Below are 27877 nucleotides of genomic sequence, written 5' to 3'. Positions count from 1 at the left end.
CTCAGGGACTTGGATGTATTGGGGTCTCATCTGCTGCCCAAGACCTCCCTTTCTATTGGAGTCCCAGCAGCTCTGTGCTGGGCACAGGGCTGTTTCCAGAACAGTCTCCTTCCACAAGGTTCTGACTGAAGTTTGCTCTGTCCTGCTCCTGTGTAGTTAGACCTCATTTTCAAGGTTGCTTCTGCCCAGAGTCTGCTTCATCTCATAGGCTGGATGGCTGATAGTGCAGCTGTGCAGGGCAGTGGGGTGGGGGCATCCAGGCACAGGAAGTTGAGTCTGATTGGATCAAACGCCCAGCAACTCAAATCAGGGAAGTTGGCAAGATTTTCCCTCCCAGGAAAGCCTCTTAAATACCCTGACCTCAATCCTCTCAGGTCTATAAACTGAGCCTCTACGTCCAGGAACATGTTAAGGACAAGCTTCCTAGTGGTGTCACACGAGACCAAACAAGACTCAGCACCTACAGGGCATGAAATGCTACATGGAGAGTTAATAAACACCACTCACCAGAAAATACAATCCACAGATTGCCGAATCCAAATACATTTTAACAAATAGCAGAAAAATGAAAGGAAAATAGCACAGATACAGGTTAGATTGCATACGGCAGGGGAAACTTTCCAATCATTAAAATAGGAACATTTCATTAAGTAACCTGGATAAATCAGAGTAAGTAAAAGCACATTCTCAAATGCAAGACCCCCCCCCCATCTACTGTTACCACATGTATGAATACAATCATTAGGTCAGCATAACTGAACAAAAATCTAAGAGTCTGTGTCTCATATTCAGACCCTGACAAGGTGGGTCCTTGTGGGGTTTTCCTGTCATTGTACTGTCAATTCCACACCAAAGGTGTAAACAGATGAGAAATAGACTCCACTTAGCATTTTTAGTTTGGTAAAAACAATAATCAAATTTACATTTTCAGTCAGAAGCAGTCATTTTTAAGGGGTATGGAAATGTATAAGTTCCAGCTTATCCATTCTAGGCATCTAAGGAAAAAATAAATCAACCTTCATTAACTATCGCACAGATTTGAAATATTTACTCAATCAGACAAACTGGGCAGCAGATGCAGCGTCTTCTACAAAGAGAGGAATTTACTACTAAGCAAATCAATGTTGTATTATTTAGGGAAAATACATCTCAAAACACTTTAGGAGCACCCTCTTGGCTACAGAATCAATTATCTTATTATAAATAATTCTGACTTTGTGATTACAGCAGATAGACCCCCCCACAAACACACATTGCTGTTTGTGGGTGGAAGGAGGACGTTTCTGAACGATTCCCTTCACAGAACATTTTATTGTGCAGATGAACCTGCCCCGCCGGTCTGACTCAGTGATGCTTTCTGGATAATCGATGCTGTGCCCCCAATAGCAGCACTGAGGCCAAAAGGTGCTGAGCAGAGGTGGGGACTCACGGCTTTTGGGGGACGAAACTAAGGAACCATTCCCTGAAATCCTCTGTGGTCCAAAAGCAATCTCGTGGAAGCTCACCCAACATCTGAGGCCACTACACATCAAAGCTGCTTCTCAAATGCTAGAGGGAGAGGTTGGTTCCCCAGGGTTGGATTGGTAAATCCATATGGCCCCTTACCCTTCTTTGCCAATTTCTCCAACCTTCAGGGCTTCAACAAGAGGCTCTTTCCCCAGTTTGGTCAAATTCATTTTGGTCTCGAGAGTCATCAGAAAGGACCCATTGTAGGACATTCCCAAATCGATCCAGAGTCCTGCAGAAAGGGCAAAAAACAGAAGGTTTTTTTCCCCCAGGAAAACAGGACTATCAACGACAGTATAAAAATTTATATCACATTGATGGGGCGCCTGGGTGGCTCAGTCGGTTAAGCATCCAACTTCGGCTCAGGTCATGATCTCACGGTCCATGAGTTCGAGCCCTGCATCAGGCTCTGTGCTGACAGCTCAGAGCCTGGAGCCTGCTTTGGATTCTGCGTCTCCCTCTCTCTCTGCCCCTCCCCTGGCTCATGCTCTGTCTCTCTCTGTCTCAAAAATAAATAAAACATTAAAAAAAGTTAAAAAAAATTTATATCACATTGAAAGTCTACAGATTTGTATCGCCTGTACTACACTGCATACAAGGGAAGGGGAGGTCACACGAAGAAAAGCTCCTGGAAATGGTTCAAGCGTTTGTCAGCTTGCCAACATGTGAATATCCATTACAACGGTCACAGTGAGCTTAGCGAACCTGTCAGCATTGGAAGGATCCAGTCCTCTGGGTTCTTCTCACATTTAGTAAGAAAATACACTCCCAACAGGAGATGACTTGACCCAGGGCAAAGCCAGGAGAAAGTCTGCTGATTCCCAGCCAGTTATGAGGCAGAAGAGAGGGGCTATTCTTTTTTTTTTTTTATGTTTATTTATTTTTGAGAGAGAGAGAGAGAGAGAGAGAGAGAGAGAGAGAGAATCCAAAGCAGGCTCTAGGCTCTGAGCTGTCAGCAAAAAGCCCAACACGGGGCTCGAACCCATGAACTGTGAGATCATGACCTGAGCCGAAGTTGGACACTTAGTCGACTGAGCCACCCAGGCACCCCAAAGCTGGGCTATTCTTTAAAGACACATGTGAGAACCACTGTCTTGAAATTATCTCATGTTGGTGGGACAGTGGAGCACAGAAAATGCTCCAGATTGAGCTCAGTATGATAAAGATAGGGACAAAAACTTTTAGCACCCTTTTCTCTCTGGAAATTGCCTAGTAATGGAAATAAAATAATTAATGTTCAAGCCCCAGAATTATCCAGATAAAGTGGGGTAACCACTTTGTACCCTGGTTTAAAATACCAGTGTCAATGAGATCATATCTAAGTTTTGTGGAATGTCACTGGGATGGCCTACCAACAGAAGTGGTCACTGACCAGAAGTCTAAAATGCAAACAGGGATCATCTCATGACCTTCTACACCAGGATTCTGTGATTTGGCAATAGAACATGCCAGGCTGTGATTTTTCAGCTCAGGATTCTGTAACACTTCATGGACTTTCAATCAAAATGTGATCCTTCATGTGGGTGTTTAAATGTTAATAAACTTTATAGATCCTCATTAGACACATGACAACATCTGAAAGGAAGCAGGAAACTAATCTAAAACCATTGTTCACACACAGCAGCATTTTCAAGCAATTACAGTAAATAACTTATCCCCTATTTGGCCACCATTTCAGATAAAAGCTTTGCTTAACCTCAAGAAGCACTAATGGTATAATTCTTCACTAAAGGCAGAATAATTTCCATTTTGTTTTCAACAAATTCTTTTCATCATAATTGGAGGTAATTATTTTCCATGAATGACATTAAGTGATATGCAGATCAACTGTGACTGTCTTGTTTGTCGCAACTCACAAAACTGCATTATTTCTTGCTTATGTTAAGCAGTTAAAAATCATCAATTAGCTTGCTCTTCAAAGGTACTGTTACTGGAAACAAAGGGTACGTCTGCTTTTATAAAGACATTTAGTCAGAATCACTTCCAGGAGAAGGAAATAGGGCAAAAGGCTAGATATTAATAGGTTTTCAACTCAATATAGATAGAATATCAATAAAGAAGATATTTATCGCTGTATAATACCTCCACTTTTTTTTTTTTTAACTTGAGAATCGATAGGAGTCAAACTACCTGGCTGCTGTATATATTCAGAAATAACTTCTTCTGAAAACCCTGGTCAGGCTTCCAATAAATATTAATAGTATATAGTGCCTCTGAAGATGGTCATGTTAAAGGCATCACAATTTTACTTCTTATAAAGTAGGTTTTGTTCGTTTCTTTAAACGAGGAGGTGTGACTATAGCTTAGTGCACTGCTGGCTTATGCCCCAATAACTGGGACATTCAGCCCAGCGATGTGTGGTCCAGAGCTCCCTCTGCTAGGAGCTGGGGTGGGGAAGGCAGAGGGAAGGCGCACATGGAGCCCTGGCATGTGGACTGGGGCTTGAGTTCCACTGGAACTTTCTAGACCTCTGTTTATGGGCTTCCTAATGTGCACAAGGGGGCTGCGCTGCCTCTTCAGGGGAGGGCTGTGTCCATCCCAGCTGGGGCTCTTCCCTCTCTCTGCTGTCGCCAGCCCACTTTGCGACTTCCATGACTCTTTGCTCCAGCCTAGGTTCCCGCTGTTGCCATGGCAGACGGGGACCAGCCCAGAGAAAGCCACGGGGCCAATGGGGCACTAGGTAGGCAGAGAGTCCTGTCTGGGCTGGGGAGAGCACGGAGCATGGACATCTATCTGATGGAGCCTCTGCCTGAGGAGCAGGGTCTGTTTTCGTATCACTGTGTATGCCCCAATAGGCCCACCCACAGGGCCATGTTCAGCCCTGGTTCTCAGGGAGAATATGAAGGAGTCAAGATTGGCCTGAGAACTTTTAAAACCAGATATAAACTGCAGCCATTCCAACAGATTACTTTAATATGACATGCTTGCATTTAGATGAGGGGAAGACTATTTTAGCATTAGGTGCAAAGAAAAATCTTCTTCTGTGACAATGATTCAGCAAGCCAAAAAGCATCCTGAAAAGCCTGGAGCTCACACAACCTGGAGCTGAGACCACACGGTTACATAATGGGTGAGTCAGGATGCTCCTGCCAGTATGAGTGAAAGATGAAATGAACAGTTACTAGAAAGGCTGTCTTCTCGGTGCGGACAATCTGCGTCAACAATGTAAGGATGGGAACCCGCCCTGCTCCGTGACCGGGGTCTCAATGCTCACCAAGCTGAACACGACTAGCCCGCATGAATGTAGGTGCAGAGAGCTCTTTCTTTTGTGCTCTGGACAAACGTTAAGACCCTTTCGCGAGGCATTTCATTTAAAATGCTCCTCTCTACCAAAGCATAAGAGACTCTTAAAAACTGAGAACAAACTGAGGGTTGATGGGGGGTGGGAGGGGAGGGTGGGTGATGGGCATTGAGGAGGGCACCTGTTGGGATGAGCACTGGGTGTTGTATGGAAACCAATTTGACAATAAATTTCATATATTGAAAAAAATAATAAGATAAAATAAAATAAAATAAAATGCTGCTCTCTATAACCGCCTGCTCTAGCACTCGAGGACAAAAACCAAACGTTGAGCCGGACAATTTTGAAGCCTTTAAACAGGAGTATGGCAATCAGTGTACAGAGAGGTTCTCCAGAAAGGCCATGAAAACAAAGGGTCTCCTATTAGCCTGCTTGGGCCACTATAACAAACGGCCATAAACTGGGTTGGCTTAACGACAGATATTTATTTCTCACCGTCCTGGAGGCTGGAAGTCCAAGATCAAGGTGCCGGCCAATTCAGTTCCTAGTGAGTTCCCAGTGAGAGCTCTCTTCCTGGCTCGCAGAAGGCCACCTTCTCACTGTGTCTTCACACGGCAGACAGAGACAGCAAGCTAGCTGGCTGGTCTCTTCTCATAAGGGCACCGATGCCATCATGAGGACCCTTCCCCCTCAGGACCTCATCTAAACCTGGTCACCTCCCCAAGGCGCCACCTCCAAATATCAGTACATTGCAGGTTAGGGCTTCAACATTTGAATTTGGAGGGGGACGGGACAGGGGACACAAACATTCAGTCTGTAACAGATCTCCCCCACGTAAGCGGTCCTCACGTGAAGAGTAGTAGCTGATGACTAACAAGTCCCTGTACCATTGGTACGTGATGTGGCAACATGGGGAACAAAACGGACAATGACGACTTCAGTCGGTTTTCATGCCAGCACCTGTGAGGAGTTCCAATGGCTGTTTTTCCACTCTCCAGCTTCATGAGGGAAGGATCAGTCACCATTGCCACTGCTCAGAAGGAGACTGCTGACCTGCTCCACCGAAAATGTTCCTTGAGTTCTCAGTGCAAGATGTCAGAGCTGAAGCCACTGAGATGAATCCCTGCCCTCAGGCACCTTATGCCTGAAGACAGATAAAGACGGCCTAAGGCCACCTGGTGCAGACTGGCACGCCTTAGTGTCACTAGAGACAACTAGAATACAGATCCTTTGGCCTTCTCCTGATATTCTATTTGACAGACGCCATGGACACAGGAACAGTCTCACTGGGGCCACATAAATCTAGTAATTTCTCTCGGCAGCTCACGGTTTCGCCACTGTTAAAGTAACTAAAAGGCATCAGTCTCACCGAAGTAGGTTCAACAGGGCACCCGTTCCTTCGGCGAGGTTAGAAGAACCGAAAGCCGCGCTCACCTGAACTTGGCCCTTGTGTCATCTGCTCCTCTGTTTCCTGCTGATTTTAACTGTTACTGGTTGGTTTCCACTTTGAGAATCAACATTTGGCATCCAAAGAACAAACTTCTTAAAATGGAACATTTAATAATATATTACTAAGAACAGACGTTGGAGTTACAGGTTCTGAGAAAAGCACACCAGGGACTGTCTTGTTCCTGATGCCATACTGCTCACTCAAATACCACAGAAAACCAGCATTCCTTGTATCTGGGTGTGTCTTTTAGGACTGATGCCGCTCTGTCTACCTGTAATTGTTCTCGGAAACTGCTCCGCCTCTCAAGATTGATCGAATCAGTCTCCTCTCTTCCATCCCAACCAAATTCCACAAAATGGTATTTTTCTCCCGTTCCACAAAAAAGTAATTTTTCTTTCTGCCGCATGATCCGGTCAGAAAGTGTGGGCCCATTCCTGTCAGTGCTGAGCCCCACAGTCTGGCCCTGTCACTGTGCTCAACTCTGGGCTGCTGTTTTCCTGTATCTTCTTCTTCTTCTTAATTTATTTTGAGAGAGTGAGAGTGTGCACGAGTGCGTGCGGGGAAGTGGCAGAGAGAAAGGTGGGGGGTGGGGGGGAGGGAGAATTCCAAGCAGGCTCTGCACTGTCAGTCGAACAGGGGCTTGAACTCACAAATCGTGAGAACACAACCTGAGCTGAAATCGAGTCGGACGCTTAACCGACTGAGCCACCCAGGCGCACCTCTCCTCTTGGTTTTTTTTTTTAAACGTTTTATTTATTTTTGAGACAGGGAGAGACAGAGCATGAACAGGGGAGAGAGAGGTCAGAGAGAGGGAGACGCAGAATCTGAAACAGGCTCCGGGCTCTGATCTGTCAGCACAGAGCCCGATGCGGGGCTCGAACTCACAGACCGCGAGATCATGACCTGAGCCGAAGTCAGCCGCCCAACCGACTGAGCCACCCAGGCGCCCCTCTCCTCTAGGTTCTTAACAAGGGCGTAGTGGAAGGAATGGGCAGGTCACAGACCGGCTCTGGTTCCAGTTTTCTGCAATACTCAGTGGCAAAGTAACTTCGGTCCCAGCACCTGATAAAGGCACCAGGCACTAAAGGTCAAGGTCCGGAAGGCAAGTCGTAGATGGCAGATACCACTGGTCATGACCAAAGGCATTTCTGAAAACAGACAAGGTTTCTGTTCCTGTGGGACACGGTACTCTTGCCACAGAATCCAACACCTTCTGTCAAAGCTTGGGCTGTTATTTGGGAATCTTGAAATAGATGGCACTCTGTCTGTGGTGGACGCTCAGTGCCTATTTGTAGGTTTAAATACATGCAGCCAAAGTCCTGAAGACCAAATGAATTTGTGAGCCTGAGGGGTCAGAGCCCACATCCTCGGTTCATCCTGACATTGACTGACATGCCGGTAGGCGCTGCTCTGACCCTCCAGGGCATCTGACTGCCATGCGGCCTGAAGGAAGAAAGGAGACCCACGCATGGCCCTCAGTCAGAGGTGCGTGTGGAGTGTGCAGGGGTCAGAGATGAAGCAGCAGGTGCACAGCCAGTTTCCAAGGGACAAGTCTTCCCCTCTTCCAGCCACCTGCAATGATGGGGAGCGAAGACGCCCCTGGGGAAGGTGGTCATTCAACTGGCTGTGTGTCCTGGGACTCAGACAGGCCGATGGTGGCCGACATGTGATTTCATTCAGAGGAACTACAGACGTTGCTCCTTTTAGTGGCAAGGCCACGACAGCCGAGGATGGCCTTTTTCTTTCCGTTTATTCCTGTAAAATGGGTCAACTGGGCACCATAGCCACCTACACTCTAAACTCTCCCAGAGCAGCAGCAGCGAAGGCACCACTATCAATGGTAAAAATAATAGCCTGCACTTACCGCACTCCCTTGGCATCACGCCTTCCAGGTACCTTCCATGCAATAACTCACTGAGTGCTAGACCAGCCTTGCCCATCAAGTCACAGTCTCCCCACTTCAGAGAGGGGTTAGCAAGGTTTATGGAAACTGCTCAAGGACAAGGAGCTGTGAATCCCACAGCCCGGCCCCAGAGCTGTGCTCAGAACCACCGTTCATCGCTCATCCTGAGGACGGAGTGATCCAGTCAGCCTTGGCCCGAGTATCTGCACCCCCACCCCCCAGCCATTGTCTCCGACAAGTAAGTTAGGAAACAAAAAAGGGGGAAAAAAAGGGTGTGTGGGGGATTCCCCCAGAAGGTGCCCCATCTTTAGGGCTGTGGAAGCCTTCTTCATTGGGCTTGTATTTCCCCGGAAGGTGAGCTCTGCTTTCCAGAGTCCATTTTAGCCAGTCACTCTTGATTTTCATTTCCTTCAAAGTAAAGTTTCCCTTAGAGCAATGGAATCCAAAACAGCACATTTCCTTTACGTTTATGTCTGTTGTACCATCACAAGCATCCTTTGCAGACTTGGGAAAACCTAATTTGATCAAACTTTTAAAACCCACAGGCTTTATGTCTTTTATCATTCCTTTCTTTCATAACATTTCCTTCCTTATTACATAAGCAGGCAGATGTCTAAAGCTTGCCCTGAAAGGAGTTAAGTGAGCCTCGAATGGATTAAAAACTGGCAAAGCTTTGATCTGGGTAGTGAAATGTCTTGCTCCAGAGGAAGAGGAAAGAGGCTTAGGCATTTGGTGAATTTCACTCAAAGCCTGACCAAGCTGCCCTGGGAAGCAGCAGAGTTCAAAGCTACGGGGACACTCCTTAGATACAGCAAAGCCCAGCTGTGGCCCTGCTTCTTTCTTGCTGGAAATTTCTATTAGTTCAACAAAGGACAGAGATAACAGACTGCTAACACATTAGGAAATACAGCACGTACACGTATTATTTACTAACTTTCTTTAAGCCTGAGGTGTATGTTAGCTGATCATTTACCAGCCTGTTACTAGTCAATTCCTCACAAAGCCAAGAGCAAAGGGGAGCCCAGAGCCCACCAGAGCCAGAGGAAGACAGGCAGGCAGCCCTCATACACCGATGAGGTGGAGATCCTAGCTAGGTGCTCAACATATAAATAATGTACCTTTAAAATTTTCACATGTAGTTAAAAGAACTCTAGCTAAACCGTTGTTTGCAAATTATCTTTTCTAGAATTACCCTTTGTGAACCATAAATTAACCAAACCCAGGAACACTCAGATTTACCAAAGTGTAGACATGATCAAGGGGTTACAGGTGATCTTAACGTGCAGGTATTAGGTGGACTTTTGGACTTGTAAATAACACTCTGGTCTATCTCTGAAATCCATGTAATACTAAAAGCATGGAAATATGGGCTCACTGTAGGCTGAAATATTGCTAAAGAGATCATCAGAGCTGCAATAATTGTAGGGCTAGAAAAAAATCTCTTTGTATTCACATCAAATGTATACAACACTGAAAATGATTTCATTAAACTATTCAAGAGCCATCTGATACAGCTATACAGAGACAAAAATAGATGCTATAAATTTACCAAACATTTACTTCAAAACAGATATCACCCTCGGAAAGTTGTAATTATTTTCTCTCCACCTTGTTCCTGTGCCTTTGAGGAATAATGTCAATCTGGTTTAGGTGGAAAGAGGTGCATCTGGAAAGGAATACTACATAAAAGAAGTCGAACACTTCCACGATGGAGAGATTTTCCCGGCCTGTTCATGGACTATTCTCGCCTACCTGGCTTGCGCCTCTGATTTCCCCCCATTCCTGTGTACTACATTTTCCATCACGGTTCTTTTATTTTTTTAAAATTTTTTAAACTTTTATTTTTTTTAATGTTTATTTATTTTTGAGTAAGAAAGATAGAATGCAAGTGGGGGAGGGGCAGAGAGCGAGGGAAACACAGAATGTGAAGCAGGCTCCAGGCTCTAAGCTGTCAGCACAGAGCTGGATGCGGAGCTCGAACTCATGAGCCGTGAGATCATGACTTGAGCTGAAGTCAAGTCTGATGCTCAACAACTGAGCCACCCAGGCACTCCTCCATCATGGTTCTTTTAAAACCACGTGACACAAAATACACACAAGTCTTTATGTCCATTTTTTTTTTTTTTTAAGTAGGCTCCACACCCAGTGCAGAGCCCAACATGGGGCCCAAATCCACAACCGTGAGATCAAGGCCCAAGCCGAGATCAAGAGGCAGACGCTCAAATGACTAAGCCACCCAGGTGCCCCTTTTACATCATAATTTTATTTAAACTCTATACATCCTAATCAGTTCTTTCTGCCCCAACTCACAAGAGTAGGTGTAAATAAGGTGTCAGGAGCATGTCTTAAAAATCAAATCTGAGCACCCTCCCCCAGCAGAGAGAGATACTCTCAAAATATTGCTGACAACACGTCTTCATTTTTTCAAATACTTACTGAGCGCCTACTAGGCGTGGGAAGGAACATCAAGATGCGAAACATGAAGGTCAAAGAATCTGCAACCTAGAAGCTGGGGCAACGCAAAGGTGCGAATGCATATGAAGAATGGCAGCACCTGGTAAGGGATGAAGGCTGGGGCAGGTGCACGTTGGGGGCGAGCAGGGCTGAAAGCCCTAGCAAGGGCTGCAGCCATCCAGGGCAGGGGCTATTTTCTAAATCACACAAATGCCCAGGCCCCACCAACTGGTACATGGGCATGTTTGGGCTGGGTGAGGACCTTCAAGGATCTGAGAGACTAGAAGAATTAGGATCTATTCCCTATCGGCTGAAAGCTGTGACTGTTAAGAACAAAAGACAATTGACATGAGACAGATGCTTAAAAAGGCCCCAAACCCCCTCTATACACAAAGCTTTGGTATTCAATCTGCTGTGATGGAGACATTTTAAGACATTTTAACACCCGTACAAATGGGCGATTCTCTGCTAGAGGCAATTAAGAGTTACCTTGGTGATCAACATAAGGCTTGAAGGCCTGAAGGATTTTTGGCACAGCCACCCCCATGTCAAGTTCCGTCAGAGTTAGTTCATTCATAAAGTAGGGGAGCTGGAGGAAAGAAGTAAACAATGAATGAGACGTTAGTTACCCGGTCAATGTTAGAATTCAACATACTCTCAGAAGGAACGACGGTCAAGGTTTTGGGGACACATTCATCTAATCAAAATTTATGGAGCACGTACCACATACTAGGCATCATCCTACAGAGAGACCTGTGGACGAGTCAGGCGAGGTCCTTGCTCTCGTGGGGTTTATGTTGGAGAGGTGGAAACAGATAAAGAAGTAGACAAATAAATAACCTGAGAGAGTGATTAGTGTTACAGAGAAAGTAAGGCAAGTAGTGGGATAGAGGGAGCTGGGGTGTGGGTGGGAGGTGGCTATTTTGGCCAAGGAAGTCAGCGAAGGCTTCTGTGAAGAGTGCTGTCTGGCTAGAGACCTGACTGAGGAGAAGGTGTCAGCCATGTTGATCAGGTCACTAGAGTTGGCTACAGTGTGGGAAAGTGGACCTCTCTTAGACTACTAACTGCTCCAACGTTTCTGATAGGCAAATTCATGGTGTTTATTAAAATCCTTGGGGAAAAAAAAAATCACATCCCTTGAACCAGTGCTTGACATTTTCCTTTTGCCTACCCTGGATTCGAGTTCCTCACTCTACCCCGAGAGACTGGTCTGTGCAAACCACATCAATGGGCTACCCTGCCCTCTGGCTTCTGGCTGGGCTTGACCCATGGGATACACCAATGGCAGGGAAGAAGGGAGGTACATGGGGAAGAGTATTGTCAGGGATTTGTCTCCTCCCTCTGTTGAAGGCCACCACTCCTGTCAGACAGGCAACACAGCCATGCTGCCCAAGGCCTGGTAATTGCTCCTTGCTTTTGCCCCTACAGGGAGCGGTAACCCTCCCCTACAGGGAGCTGCCAGCCCTGGGTCCTGCCCTGTCCCTTTTGGTTTTCCTACACTGGCCCACACATTATAAATCTTCCCCTTAATCAACTCTCCTCTCAGGTTACTCCCCTTGAGTGTGCTGTTTCCTGCTGGGACTCCAACTAATATAGCATCAGTCGGAATTTGCTCTAAAGAAAATAATCTGAGTACTCATATGCTTAGAAATTCCTACTTTGCCTCAAGATGACAGAATTAACCCATCCATGTTTCTTTCACCTGAACTGCATGTGTAAGACATGCAATATACTGAAATTAGAGAGGTTATGATGGCTGTGATGGACAAAATGTGACTAGAGACAGTACTCAAACGTGCATGTGAATTAATTGGTGGTTGCTGTATTTGGAAAACCTTCTTCCAAGGCATCAGTGTTATGTGGCAGTTGGCCTCCCTGTCAGCCTACAGAATGCTACTTGGCCAAGAATGTAGCCAAATTCTCGCACCCTTGCCCCAGACTGTTTTGTCTATTATCAGCACTCTAATACCCAGTGAGTCAGGGGCACGCTGGGTTTCTGTGGGAACAGCAGTCCGACACTGACCAAGGGGAGTGAATGCAGAGAGGGTCTGAGTTCCCAGACTCCTGTCCAACGTCCCAGTCCTCCTATCCTGTGCCCTGCAGTTCCCCGCAAGGGCAGAGGAGAGATCTAAGACAAGGGAAGGGCTGTGGGACTGGGGACTGAGAAAGACTCGGTAGGGCTGAGCTGGGCTCTAATCACCAGTAAGCAGAACGGGGAGGGACTCAGCAGGACCTGGCTTCCTACTTATTCACCAGAGTGCCCAACTCCAAGATTCTAGAACATCTCTAAGCACCCTCCCCCTCCAAATCACAACTGATCTGAATCAAAACTCTCAGGTCCAGGCCCTAGCCTGGTCAGCCTCCTTCGTACTCTGTAGGGGAAGGCAAGGAAAAGTCACTCCTTCTGCTCTTTTCAACCAGAAACTCTCTTCTTCCCACCCAAAGGCACCACCGTGAGGTAAGAACCCACTGCATGTTCTTTACCCTCCCGAGTAAACCCAGCTGGACATCCAGGTGTATGGAACATTCTCAGGTTGGTGGGGGAGAACGCTGGAAGTTGTCTGCGGTAACAACATTTGCTGACCCGGGGCACAAGAGGCCCATGATGACTGAGGCCCCATGGCGGTGTTGGGAGGGGCCGGCTGGGGCCAAGAATGTACTTGCTTGTCGGGGCAGAAAGTCAGCTTGCTTTAAACCATCACTGGGCACCAGATACACACACAGGGCTGCTCTTTCACAACATGAGTCACTCTCACATGGGAGGGTGACAAACTGAGACTGCAGGGCAAGGACATCAAAGAGTTCTCCACATGTCAGGCCTTCAGGGGAAAGCAGGAGACAGGGGAGATCTTTGTCACAGCAGACAGCTGTGCGGGCTCTTGTACTGGCCGTTAACCAACACTGGCTACCAGGTTTAGTCCTTCCCGGGATATCTGGACACTGGTGATAGTAAGACTTCTCTTGGCAAGGGTGGTAGGAGGTTCAGAATTTGAGTAATATCCTACTTCTGCTTATTCCATCACATCCAGGGTGTCCTCTGGTCTGCAGGGGGGCAGTCAGGGCTAGCAGCTAGGGTCAAGGTGGAGCTGCTGAGGCTGGCAATGGAGGGGGCACAGTCCCTGCCTCTGAACTGCTGGTACTACTGAATCTAGGCCACTTTTCTCCATCCTAACCTTCTAGCGCTTCTGACCTCACAACACAAAAGGCAGCTTTAAGTCTGTAAACTGAAAAAGCCCGTGACCAGCAGGGGGAGAAGATGAAAATGACAGACTTTCCCTCAACTTCCTCTGGGATGAGAGAGCCCACCGATCTCCGCCAGGAGGGCAGAGGTTCCATGGACTTCCAGCACCCGAGAGAAGCGAATGTGTGTAACAGGGAGAGCAGTGTCCTGTCTGGAGCTGAGGTATGCCCTGCCCTCTGCCTCCCATGCCAGGGACCCCAGCCTTCACGCTCGGGGAAGGCCTCTGGGAAAAGAGGAGTGTTGGCCCCGCTTGCGTGTCTTGACCCAGGAACTCAAGCTCTCCACCATTCTCCAGAAAGAGGGAAGAGGTTGAGTGAGCTCCAGTGCGGCTGCCTGTTTACAAACACGGGAGGGTTACCGCCACTTCCTGCCCTCCTCTTGGACCCGGCTGGCAGAGCGGTTTCAACCCTCAATCTACCTGAAAAACAACAGCTGACCTGTGTCAACTGAGCCCCCCCAAATCCCTGCCCCGAATTCTGCCTCGAAATGCACTCTTCCAGCTCAGAAGGCAGCCTCTCCTCTTCATCAGGGGTTAGGGAAGAGAGGACACTGGCCTCCGGCTGGCACACACAGCCTGCCAGGGCTTGATCTGTCACCCGGGGCTTGGTCTGTCACCCAAAGGAAAGACGAAAAGTCACATCGAAGCTTCTCCATGCCCACATTTTCCTTCTAATGCAATTTTACCTTAGCTCACCGTTTCCTAACCTGGAGTCCTTGAACTCTCTGAAGTCATGGGCAAAATTCTGCATCACTACGCATTTTTCTATGGAAAGAATCCATTCATTTCTGCGTCTCAAAGGTATCTATGACCCAGAAAGATCCACTGATTTAAGCTGCTGACTGTGCAACTTCTCAGTGACGATTTGGGGACCGAAGTGACTCTTCCTTGGCTGGGTCTTCGCTTGGTCAAAAACTTACTTCTAAGTAACCTAAACAAGGTCTCTGGGTTGGCAGAGGTGGTACCAAGTTACTCATTTAGTGGCAATCGTGAGTAATATTTATGCAGTTTAAAATTACTTCCAAGTGGGCCCTTGATCAGTGGATCAAGGACTGGTGTTTTTCAGCAAAGAGAGAGCCCAAAATAAAATACCATCTGGCCAGAAGTAAAGGTCAAACCCAGACACATTTAGAGTTCCATGCTAACTTTCCCGGCCTGGAGAGGCAGCGCGACTTGGGAAAGAGGTTTGTAGTCTGGCACTTTTCTCAGCAAGGATGGCGCGGCCCCTAGACGGTGAGGCTAGGTGGGCTCCAGGAATACAATTTAAGTTCCTTACTAATTGAAGGATAGCAGTGGTCTACACGACAAACCAGCTACAAAAGCTCACATTTTCCCACATCAGATTCTGGGCTATCACCTAAAATAGATAACAATGTGGGCAACAAAAAGGAAAGTGTAAACAGGAACATTCATTAAGTCCCCAGGTATGGTTAGTCATAGGGCCGAGGTCACAGCTGTTGTTCTCATATGTTATATGCTTCAAGCCAAATTATTTTTCACTTACGACATAATGATACAAAACTTCCAAATTAAGAAGTATGAAAATTGGAAGCCTCTCGTGTGGAAAACGATACCTTTATTTTGCTGAGTTTCATTTGGATTTTCTTAGACACCAGATCAGACCAATATTTCTCTCCTAAGAAGTCCCAAAACATTCTTCCAAGCAAGGCATTCACCCAGGCTTCCTGTTCTTCCTCCTCCGAGGGTGGAGCCTCTGGCAACTGGCAAAAGAAAAGGAACCAAAATTAGCTGGAAAGCAACTGGAGAACAAGACAGGTGCTTATTTTTACAAAGTCACTGAAGGTTCCCTTCCTATAGAGATGGGCGACCACGGGAGTTGTATTTCTTTCCTATAAATTACAAGTCTCACATTATGTCAGTGAATAGAAAAAGGGAGAAACAAAAGCCACCATCACAGATAAAAACTCCTCTTTGTCTGTTTTCTTCTACTACCCGTCTTCCTGTGAACCAGCTAATTATTTCATACAATCAGTTCAACCAGATTGTCCTGCCTCCCAAATTACCTTGGTACCCACTTTTGACTAATGACACCTCTGATTAAATGTCTGCCTACCTCTTCCAGCTGAGGCTTCCTGGACATATAACCATCAGGCTGGTCCTCACAAAGCAGCCCGAAAACGTCCCATGCCCAGGACTCCTACAGTCAGCCAGGTTCTTGTGAACCCACAGCCCTCTTGGGCGAGAGAGAGGCAGGAAGGGTGCTTACACTGGGCCCTATACCCAGAGATACTCATTTAAGCGAGTATCAGAATTTTCAGAAGCTCTCTCATTGATGTCCCGAACAGGTGAGGTTGAGAACCACAGCCCTGGATTAGAGAGAGCTCGCTCTCGAGAATTCTGTGTAATTCCTACAGCTCTTCTCCCCAAGTCAGCCCAGTGAGATACCCTGGGTCTCACCTCCACTTGGTACAACCTGTCTTAAACATCTAGCATGGCCAGCGTGTAAGGCGGAAGAAGGACAAATTTGAGTTAGTTTCTGGTTTCCAAGGCTAATCATCAGATGACGGACCCTGGCGTGGAGAGGGCCAGGTAGGGTGTGGCAGGGCACCTGGCAGTGCAGGTAATGCTTGTTGACCACCACCGTGGTCACTGTTGCTGCCCCCTGACCCTGCGCCAGGCCCCGTGATAAGACTGTTTCTCAGGCTCCCTCATTTATGCCCTACGATGCCCCAGAAACATGGAACCCTTACTTCTATTTTAGGGATGAGGAAACGGACTTGGAACCATTCAGTGTCCTGCCTGAGGCCCCTCATTTATCAGCACAGCCTGACTCAGAGCCTCCTTCTCCCTGATCTCCACCTGCTCTGTCCCGAGGGAGGAAGGTGGTGTGACTGGCACCTGGTGGACAAGACATTTCCTTATGCTGAGGTCTCTAATTAGACTATGGCCTTACAGAAACAATTTGCCTTGGAAAGCAAAGACCAAAAAAACTAGAAACGCAGAAATCAGCGAGTTGTTCACCCTTTCTCTTCCCTCTACGGTTTGTACAAATGTATCTGCTCTGACCCTATGGGCTGTCTGCGGCCATAACGCACGTCAGATGCTCTCGCCCTCTTCACACTTTTAGTGTGTGTGTGCTCATGCCGGCGCTGTCTGTGGCAGGCAGCTGTGACTGCCCACATCACAGCTGTGTGCCTTGGCCAGGGGGACTGTACCCAGGTGGCCTGGTGCTCGTGGACCTGACGCTTGGAGATCTGATGACTTGTGAGTACCCCAAAGGCCTGTGGCATGTACCTACATGGACTTTTCTGAAGCCTGGACTTCTGAGGGTCCGAGGCAGGGGAACCGGTCACTGAGCTTGTACAGGGCCTAGTGGACTGAGTGGCACCCACCTGTCCACTAGTCTTGTCAGAGCAGATGCCATCTCTCTCCTTGGGGGTCTGGGAGTTTGCTTGTGGTTTTTAATCTAATGTTATCGCACATAAGGGGAGACTATCAGGGGACATTTTGTGTTCTAGGAGTCCTTTAAATTCGGGTATTTTCATGGGTGTCCCTTAGGAATGTTGGTGAGTCTCATTAAAAAAAAAAAAATTAACTCTGGGGGCGCCGGGGTGGCTCAGTCGGTTGAGTGTCTGACTCTTGGCTTTGTCTCAGGTGATGATCCCACGGTTTGTGGGACTGAGCCTTGCATCGGGCTCTGCACTGACATTGGGCTCTTTCTCTCCCTCTCTCTCTGCCCCTCTCCTGAGCACACACTCTCTCTCTCAAAATAAAAACAACTAAACTCTTGTTTAAAAAATAATACATGTTGGTCATTCCAACACTTCAGTGGATATACAGTACCTCTGTTCTTTCCAGTGCTGTAGTATCTTTTGATATTAACCAAGACTTTTTTTTTTTTTTTTTTAGATTTTAAGTAATCTCTATACCCGATGTGGAGCTTGAACCCAGAGATCAAGAGCCACATGCTCTACCGGCTGAGCCAGCCAGGCACCCCTAACCAAGACATTTCTAGCACCAGGTTCTAGATGCAGGAGCAGAAGTCTGTGATCACTGAGCACTCAGTCATGCCACAGATGGGACATGGTTTTGGGAATCACTTTTCTCTCTGCCTGAACATCTGCACCCAGCCCCCAAGGGGATATGGTCCAGCTTCTCTGAGGTTACGGTCTTTGAGTCTCATCAGATTATCTACACAGGCTTCTGAGTAAACACCCATCCAAGAACAATGTCCTCCTCCCCCGGGTATTTAGACATTGCCAAGTTGTGCCCACACAGGGCAGCACGTGTCTTGCTTAGATCTGTAGGCAACATAAGAGGATTGGTTACTTTCCCTTCTCACGTGGGGGAGTCTACCCTTTATTAACCTTTCTTTACAACACTAGTTATTCACAGCAAACGGGTTTAGCACAAAAGAGCAAGAAACAAAGGCTATTTCACAATTTATGTTCCAAGCCAAATGCATACGATGTGGAAACAAATTTCTGAAATAACCGACAAGCAGGTTGTTTTTCCTTTTCAACAGTTCCTTCTCCAGGCTTCTCTCTTCACAAACTCATTGGAACAAAGAAAAATCCAAGAGCAGCAAAACACTGACAATGCATTGAAGCAGCTTTATGAACAAAATCTGGCTTCACCAGGCTACTAGAAAGAACTCATTTCCGATGAATGTCATAAAAATGTAAGAGCTTAAAGAATAAATATGCGTGTGTTTCCTAACATTGCTATTTGCCTGCAGGAAGGAATGTGAGAATATTCATTTCACCATTTCAACTATATACATACGTTCAGATAGGGTAACTTTCTCAAAATGACTTCCAAAAAAAGGCCTGGAGAGTCCGACGGCCTGAAGCTGAAGGAGGCCATCATGAGTGTCTGAGAAGCTCTTGGGATATAGTTTATTTTTTATTTTTTAATGTTTATTTATTTTTGAGAGAGAGACACACACAGAGACAGACAGAGTATAAGCCGGGGAAGGGCAGAGAGAGAGGGAGACAGAATCTGAAGCAGGCTCCAGGCTCTGAGCTGTCGGCACAGAGTCCGATGCAGGGCTTGAATTCAAAAACCGCGAGATCATGAGCTGAAGTTGGATGCTTAACTGACTGAGCCACCCAGGCGCCCTGGGACATAGTTTTTATTAAAAGCTAAACTCCAGAGTAAATTACAAATTTACTTAATTTTTTAGTGTAAACTTTCCTGTAACAAATGGCAGGAGGCCAAGGCCAACCCTGCTTTTTTTTTGTTCCAAAGAGAGCTCAGTGCCTCTGCTCCTAAGGTTTGGTCACACACGATTTGGCGCCATCAGGGTTTCACAAAGGACTGCTGTGTCCAGGGGAAAGCACAATGGAAGACCCTTCCCCCAGGCCCGCCAACTGTTTCCCCAATTATAAAAATAATACGTATTTATTACAGAAAACACCCATAATTCCACTATCTAGATATAGTTATTTAAAACATTTTTATTCTATTTCCTCTCAGTCTTTTTTTTCAATGTATGTAACTCTTTAGGACACAGAACTTTAAGAAACAATTGGATCAAACTAACATGGTTTTGTATCTTCTTCTTCTTCTTTTTTTTTTTTACAGCTTTACGGAGATACAGCTCACATAACACACAATGCACCCATTTAAAGAGTAAAATCTATGGTTTTTAGCATATTCACAGAGCTGTCACCACCATCAACTTTAGAACATTTTAATGACCCCCAAAAGAAACCTCGTGTTCCTGAGCAGCCCCTAGCCATTCTCCCCCAACTCCACCCCCACCACCGTCCCCAGGCAACCAACCATCAATTTATCTCCGTGAATTCGCCTCTTCTGGACATTTCACATGAGCGGAATCATACAATATGTGCCCTTTTGTGACTGACCTTCTCTTCTGAGGCATCATGTTTCCAAGCTTTACCCGTGCTATAGCACATGTCCGTACATTATTCTTTTCTATTGCAGAATAACATTCTATTGTATGCGTTTACCACATTCTATCCATTCATCAAGTGGTAGAAGTTTCCACTCTTGACTACTGTGAATAATGGAGCCATGAACGTTTGTGTACAAGTGTTTGCATGGCCATACATTTCCGTTTCTCTGGGCCATATGCCTGGGGGCGGGACTGCTGGGTCGCACAGCTAGAGGTTCTCTTTGAGGAGCTACCAAAGTGTTTCCCATAGCAGCCGCATCGTTTCACTTTCCCACTACCAACATACAATGCTTCTACCTTCCCTACTTCCTCACTAATATTTGCTATTATCTTTTTTTCATTCTAGCCATCCTAGTGGTTGTGAGGTGGTATCTCATTGTGGTTTTGATTCGCATTTCCCTGATGACTAATGACCGAGTATCTTTTCTAGGCTCACTGGCCATCTGTTTATCTTCTTTGGAGAAATAGCTATTCAAATCCTTTGCCCATTTTTTATTTTTTATTTATTTATTTATTTATTTTTTAATTTTTTTTAATTTATTTTTGGGACAGAGAGAGACAGAGCATGAACGGGGGAGGGGCAGAGAGAGAGAGGGAGACACAGAATCGGAAGCAGGCTCCAGGCTCTGAGCCATCAGCCCAGAGCCTGACGCGGGGCTCGAACTCACGGACCGCGAGATCGTGACCTGGCTGAAGTCGGACGCTCAACCGACTGCGCCACCCAGGCGCCCCCCTTTGCCCATTTTTTAATTGGGTGATTCACTTTTTTAAAAAAGTGTTTGTTTATTTATTTATTATTTGTGGGGGGGTAGCAGTGAGAGAGGGGGAGAGAGAGAATCCCAAGCAGGCTCTGCACTGTCAGTGCAGAGCCCACTGTGGGGCTTGAACTCACAAACCACGAGATCATGACCTGAGCAAAAGTCAGACTGACTGAACCACCCAGGTGCCCCATGGGTCATTCACCTTTTTATTATTCAGTGGTAAGAGTCCTTTAACTATTTTAGGTCCTAGAATATCAGATATATGATTTGCAGATACTTGCTCCCATTCTGTGTGTTGTCTTTTCACTTTCTTGATGGTATTGTTTGCGGCACAAGTTTTTAATTTTGATGAAATATAATTTATCTTTTTTTTTTTTTTTTTTTTTTTGAGAGAGAGAGAGCATGAGCTGGGGAGATGAGCAAAGGGGGAGACAGAGAATCTTAAGCAGAATCCACATTCAGTGCTTGATGGGGCTCAATCCCATGACCCTGGGATCATGACCTGAGCCAAAATCAAGAGTTGGATGCTCAACTGACTGAGCCACCCAGGCGGCCCTACTTTATCTTTTTACAATTTTTTCTTTGGTTGCATGTACTTTTAGTGTCCTATCTAAAAAAGCTTTACCTAACCCAAGCCATAGAGATTTATGCTTATGTTTTCTTCTAAGAGTTTTATAGTTTTGAGCTCTTCTGAGTTAATTTTTGTGCATGGTGTGAGGTAGGGGTCCAACTTCATTCTTTTGTCACGTGGATACCAGTTGTTCCAGCACCATTTATTGAAAAGACTATTCTTTCCTTCTCCCCGCTTCCCTGAACTGTCTTGGCACTCTTTTCTGTATCCTTTCTAACATTTATTTATGTATATATGTATTTAAAAAATTTTTAATGTTTATTTTTGAGAGAGAGTGAGAGACTGAGCATGAGCAAGGGGAGGGGCAGAGAGAGAGGCAGACACAAAATCTGAAGCAGACTCTAGGCTCTGAGCTGTCAGCACAGAGCCCGATGCAGGACTTGAACCCATGAACTGTGAGACCATGACCTGAGCCGAAGTCAGATGCTTAACTGACTGAACCACCCAGGTGCCCCTAAAATTTATTTTTAAATTAACTATATGGTTTCATGGTTTTTTTTTTTTAACTCACTGTGTAAGGAGCACTTTTCAATTCTACTTTTAAATGTTTGAAGAGCTGTCTTTGAGCAGAGAAAGGGGAAGTTCTGGAAAACCACTCTCCCATTTAAGACTTCCTGGTTTCTGTTGGATTCCTATTTGCTTTTTAGGGTTCTCATCTGATAACAGCAAATAGGGAGTAATATCTTACAATCCAGTTCATAGGTAACAAGATAATTAGTACAACTAGTAATAATGAAGACAGGACACTCCAAACCTGGGAGGCCTACAGTATCTCTCAACATTTAGGATCTTCCCTGGATAATGAGCATGGAAGTGTGTGACACAATCTGAGTATCAGAGCCTTGCTCCTGGAGGACAGGCAAACCACTGCCCCACCGATGGTCCTTTCTCCCAGGCAGGCCACTTTGGGGCACACAGAACTAGCAGCCTCCAAGAGCAAATCTGCAGGCAGCCCTGTGGTCCCCCTTCCTGAGCTAACCACACTAGGGGTAATGCTATGCCACCTGGAGACATTATTAAAAACAGAGTTTCCTTATTTTCTTGTTTTCTGAATTACTATTTAAATTTCCTCCTCAAACCAAGCAGACTACCTTGACAAGACAATAAAGCTCTGGCCTCCTTAGCCAGCCTCATGGTCTCTCAACTGTTCTAGATGTTGAGGTGCCTGAACAGCAAGAAAATGGCGCCAATACCACAGGGGTTCGGAGACTTTGGAGGCTTGCACAGCCTGTGGCTGTGGGACAAAGCAGTCGCGAGGGCCGGTCAGGGCTCGGTAACTGGTCACTAACCACTAAACAAGTGGAGAGCCAGGCCTTTCCTTGAAAAGAGTGGTTTTATAATTCAAGTTTTGAGCTCCAAAGTGGTTTCAATATGCAGAATCCCCTGAATATGTTTTTAATTTTTGTAAGAATAATTACAATATTACTGTGTTGTTTTAGCGCTGTTTAATACAAACCTAGTCTATATTTACCAATTACATCCTGGGTGTTTGTAACACAAGTTTGGCTCCTGAGCACCAGTGGCCCCATTCACCTCCTGACCTAGTTTGGCACTGCGTGAACGTGAGCAAGGAGGCCCAGTGGGTGGAAGCTGCCATTAGACTTGGAGCCTTCAGGGTAAGAGATGCTCTGACCATGGCCTACAAGGGGCAGCAGCAGGGGGACAGTGGGGAAGGGGAGAGGTTGAAGCGAAGGCCTGGAGCTGTGTCCCAAGCTCCCTCTACGAAAGAGGAGGGGACCTGCTACACTGGGTAAGCTCTGGCCGGTGGCTGACACTGGTGACGTGACAGTGTAACTTGAAAAAATGTCAAGGGTTCCTTTTTGTCTCTGAGCCCTTTCAGTTTCTCTCGGACTCATTATGTCAGAGGCAGTGGACCCTAAGAAATAACGTGGCCTAGTCTTTGGCAGGAAGAATGAACAGTAATCGCCACATCCAAAGGGTCCATATTTGGCGAGACTGTGGGGGCAAAGGCATTCATGGCTGGTGGGAACAAACACTGGTGCGACGCTTACGGAGGGGATTTGGTAACACCTCACAAAAATACATGTGCATTTACCTTCTGATGTGGCAACCTCACTTCTAAGATTTTATTTTAGAGATACACCCCCAACAACACAAAAATACACATGCACAAACTATTCACTGCATCACTGTTTGTAATTGCAAAATACTGGAAACAACCTCTACGCCCCTATAAAAGAGAGAATGTCTATATACTGTGAAACATTTTTACAATGGAGTAAGTACTTTGCAGCTGTTTAAAAACAAGAGGAGGGAGAGACATCTATGAACTGATGTGGAGTGATTTCCAGAATGTACTGGTAAGTGAAAAAAGTAAGGTACAAAATAGTATTCATAATATGCTACCATTTGACTAAGACAGAAGGGGCAATAAAGCCAGAAAGGATAAACTAGACACTAAGGAGATCGGCTTACGTCAGGGATGGAGGAATGGAAGATACCGGGTGGGGGAGATGGCCCTTTTCTGAGTGTAGGTCTTTGCACAGCTTTGATCTCTGGAACCATGTTAATGTTTCACACGCACACAAAATTAAAAAAAAAAAATTAAAAATGGAGGGAAAAGGTCCTTGGTTGCTCAAACTGCAAAATTAATAAGAAGTAAAACTGGTTAAGAACTACTTCCCCTGACTTAATTCAAGGAAAGCATGAAAAGAAATAAAAGTAGTACAGGAAGCTATAGCAGATCTTCCTTCCCCCAAATGGCACAATGGTATTTCCCAACCCACACGTTCTTCCAAGAACTTGCTACTTCTTCAGCAAGAAGTAGAATCTATACCCCCATCCTTGAACCTGGGAAGGTACACTGACTGCTCTAAAAGAACATGATGGAAGTGGTGTTATTTTACTTCCACGACTAGGTCATAAAAGGTGGCTCTTTCTCTAGAAAGACTTGCCCTCAGAACCCAGTCACCAGGCCACACGGAGAAGTGAGCTCCCAGCCAACTACCAGCATCTGTGTGCCAGCCGTGGGAGTGAGGCCTCCACTCCCTGGATGCCTCAGCTCCTCTGGCACCCAGTCCGGCCTCCTCAGCTGACACTGTATGGAGCAGAGAGAAGCCTTCACTGACAAGCCTAGTCAAAGCACAAGTCGGTAAGAAAAATGAGTAACTGTTATGCACGTTAGGCCGCCACACGCTTCAGGCAGGCCAAGTGGATGCTGGAGCCCGGCACCAGGCCTCATAGGCCTTCTTCAAAAGGACAGTCATCCCGTTCACACAGTTCTGCCTCTCTGGTTTCCCAGCCCACGCAGACTGGAGTCACTGCATTAAGGGTGGGGGTGGGAGATGGGGAAGCACTCAAGGAAAAGCAGCTAGAAGGATGCATACAAACAGCAGCCAAATGGCAATGGAGATGAACGGCTGCAGAATCCGCACCAGGATGGCTCCGACGGGGTGAGAGGCCTCTGACCTCAGCAGGCCTGCATGACGACAAGCTTGGATTTGTTTGTTGTTAAGTTCTTCAATTATCAAGATTAAATCGTCCCTGCCTGCTCTGCCTAAGGGGGCCAGGAAATGCAATGTGGCTTTTAAAGATTTTCATCATACTTAGAAGACGAAAAACATGTTTTGACACTTAAAGAGGTAAATGCCAAGTACTCAGAAAGGAGGTTTGCAGTAGAGAATCCCCCAGTGGCAGCGATGCTGGGTTGAGGGGCTGGGCTATGCGCCATCAGGGCCCCCCAGCCCCTCCTGGGGCTTCCACAGACTCCAGTGGGGACATGATACAACAAGCACATGTAAGAAACACTGAGGAAACAATGTTCTAAAACATGTTTGGTTTTGTTTTTGAGAAAGAGAGAGAGAGAGCGCGCGCTCACATGTGTGAATGCAGGCGGGGGGTGGGAGGCAGATGGGGAAGGGTGGAGAGAGAGAATCCCAAGCAGGCTTGTGTCAGTGTAGAGCCCGACGTGGGGCTTGATCTAGCTCGCGACCATGAGACCATGACCTGAGATGAAATCAAGAGTCAGATGCTTAACCGACTGGGCCACCCAGGCCCGTGTTTTTGTTTTTGTTTTAAATTTAAGGAACTCTTTCGAAAGGCAAGAATTTTATTAAATAATTTTCTTACATTAGTAAGAATACAATTATCTTCCTGATTTCCCTGAGTCTGATGAGAGGCCAGACAGCTGATAACCCAGGGAGAAAAGGGATTTGGGGCCGGGGGATTCGCTGGTGGTAAACAGGACATCCCTAGAATCGTTTTGTATTACCCAACCCTGGCCTAGAGGAAGGTCAACTTCCCGCTTTAGCTGGTAACTAGGTCAGAGGGCAGAGGCAGTGGGTGAGAGGCCGGCAGAGGCATATGGTCTGTTTTTGGCTGACAGAGTCAGCTGAGTGAGGGTTCAGGGGCCTCTTCCACACTGAAGGCGATCAGTGAAATGAATGAAAACCCGTGACTGGCTAACAGCGCAAAGAAGGCGGCACCAAGTGCTTCCTGTTAAGAACAGAAATACAGTCACTGTAAGAGGTCAAACACTGTAGCAAGCTACTGAACATGAGAAAAACAGGCTTTGTGCTCCACAGGTGGGAGGCGGTGCTTAGGGCCTGAGCGGAGTAGCGGCGGGAGGCCTCAGGCCCAGCACAGTTTCAGAATGGCCAGCAAAATGACAGTCGTGGCAGCTGAGGGCCAGGGAGCCCCCAGGCCAGGTTTCGTACATGCCGTCACTTAGCAACTGTGAAATTAAGCTACTCAACTGGGTGAGCCTGTTTCTCCATCTACAAAATGGGAGAGAAGAGCATCTAATCTGCAAGACTGTTTAAGGGATCACGGTAGTTCTATGGAAGTGCCTAAAGAATTTGGCACATGGCAGCTTATATTCCTTATCTTATCGCAGATGATCTTGAGTCAATGTCCAGCTTGTTACACTGTGGGAGTAATGCGCGTGGGAAATCTTCAAAAGCACTGGAAATAGCTAAGGAGTCTGAGAATTTAAGAATACAAAGGTAACTGAGGAATGAGACCTCTATTACTCACGAGCCTGAGGACGTCCCCACTGATTGCCCAGTTGCTCAGGTCAAAGGTTAGGAGTGATCTTTGGCCCATCCGGTTCTCTCACGCCCCAGCCCTAATTCATCAGCACATCCAGCCAGCTGCCCTCCATCCACGTCTCCCAACTCAGTGGTTTTCCCCTCCGCGGCCCCACTCTCTACAGCCCGCTCTCAGCCCCTCACCTGCTCTCTTCCTCCTACCACCCGCTCTCCACGAACAGCCGCTTCTAACCTTAAATAGGTCAACATTACTCCCTGCTCAAAAACCTCCCAGTGCGTCCCGCCCTCCTCAGAACTGATCCCACGAGGCACCGCCTGTCACCACACTGGCCTCATCGCAGTTCCGTGAATACGCCAACCACCTGCCGGCCCCCGGGCCTCGGCCTCAGCACTCGCTGGCCTCTCCCCTGGAATGCCACTCCCACACAGATCCCATGATTCAGTTCCTCACTTTGGTCAGGTCTCTGCCCAAATGTCACCTCCTCAAGGAGGCCCTCCTTGACCACTGCTCTAAAAAAGCTATCTGGTCATCTTCCATCTTCCCGTACTTGGCTTTCCCTTCATTCTTGCCACCACCACGTGTTTGTTACTTGCTGTCTTCCCGACCAACTGGAGTACCAGCCACCTGAAGGGGCAAGGCCCTTATCCGTCTTGTTCACTCCCATGTCCCCAGTGCCTACAGCTGGGCTTAGTACACAAGAAGTGCTCAGAGTGCTTACGTAGGTAGAAATGAGTTTGAGCAGAAAAGCAGAAAAGCAGAAAAGCCACGGCCCAGGCAGCCAGCTTTACCTTCTTCCCAGCCGTGGGGCTGCTCTCCGCGCTCTGCACGGGGCTCCTTTGGGGGCTTCGGTTTTCTTGGGGGACACACCTGGCCATGTACACGCTGTAGTCCAGAAGCATCTTCTGCCGCACACTGCCCACCAGCTCCTTCTGCTTCGGCTGGGACATGACCTCCTCCACACTGCCTTTGCTGCTGCTGCGGCTGTGGGTCAGGTGCCCCGAGGGGCTGTTGTGTCTGCTATGTGAGGGCAAAACCCCTGCAGCAAAGAAGTGATGGCTGTTAATTCACAGAAAGAAAAGTGATTGCAGAGGAAACGGAACATAGAACATCGAACAACTATCACAACTGGGTTGAGCTGAAAACCAGCCAATAATGCTAACAAATGATTGTTTAAAAAAATATACGGTTTTATTTCCTAGCCTGAAAAATACCTTCCACTCTAATAATAGATAATGTTTTAGAACAGTTTTTAGTCTTCTCCAAGGTAATTCAGAAGACCTGAAAGCCATGAAGTCCATCTGGTAAGTCCCTTTCTCTTTTTTTTCCCCCCTGGTAATCACTTAGGGTCAAATACGGAACTGACATACCCCCCGGGACAAATGGAAAGTGGGCAGAAAGCTAAGTGCTCACCCACGGCTCGGGGCAATTCTAGACCTACCATCTTTCATTCAACAAAGGTTTTCATCAAGCACTTTCTCTGGGTCAATTCCACATTAAAAGAAGAATGAGACATAATCCCTGACCTTGAATTTGGGCACCCAGGCAAAGAAATCACAGCTCTCTATAATAACCATCGTAACTGAAGCCCAACTGAAGGACTTTCAGGGCAGAAAGATGGGGGTGACTACCTCTGCACAAGAGAGCCCCAGGGCTGACTTTCACAGGTAGTGTTCTCCAGGCTGCCTCTTAAAGAAGTAGTTGGCATTTTCCTGGTGCAGGTGGGGGAAGAGCATTCCAGTTAAAGGGAACAGCATATGCAAAAAGGAAGGACAGGGTCCTGTAGGTCTAGAGAACGCCGAGA

At 46.8% G+C, this 27877-nt stretch overlaps 1 protein-coding gene across 6 annotated transcripts in view; it reads right to left on the bottom strand.

Annotated features, from left to right (window-relative positions):
* TEX2 (testis expressed 2) overlaps positions 1-27877 on the bottom strand; it is a 105477-nt gene that overhangs the window by 11576 nt on the left and 66024 nt on the right. For all 6 annotated transcript variants that reach the window (XM_047081615.1, XM_047081613.1, XM_047081616.1 and 3 more), the window contains 4 exons: positions 26865-27112; positions 15368-15514; positions 11044-11143; positions 1606-1738 (listed from right to left, as the gene is read on the bottom strand). In XM_047081615.1, coding sequence (XP_046937571.1) covers positions 1606-1738; positions 11044-11143; positions 15368-15514; positions 26865-27112 — 628 coding nt within the window. The remainder of the gene's footprint in view (positions 1-1605; positions 1739-11043; positions 11144-15367; positions 15515-26864; positions 27113-27877) is intronic.

The sequence above is a fragment of the Lynx rufus genome, unplaced genomic scaffold (assembly GCF_022079265.1).
Source record: "Lynx rufus isolate CCGP_SWC_20201006 ecotype Redwood Valley unplaced genomic scaffold, mLynRuf1.p SCAF_18, whole genome shotgun sequence".
Classification (NCBI taxonomy): domain Eukaryota; kingdom Metazoa; phylum Chordata; class Mammalia; order Carnivora; family Felidae; genus Lynx; species Lynx rufus.
Note: the sequence above shows the minus strand (reverse complement) of the source record. Positions and strands in the feature narration are given on the sequence as shown.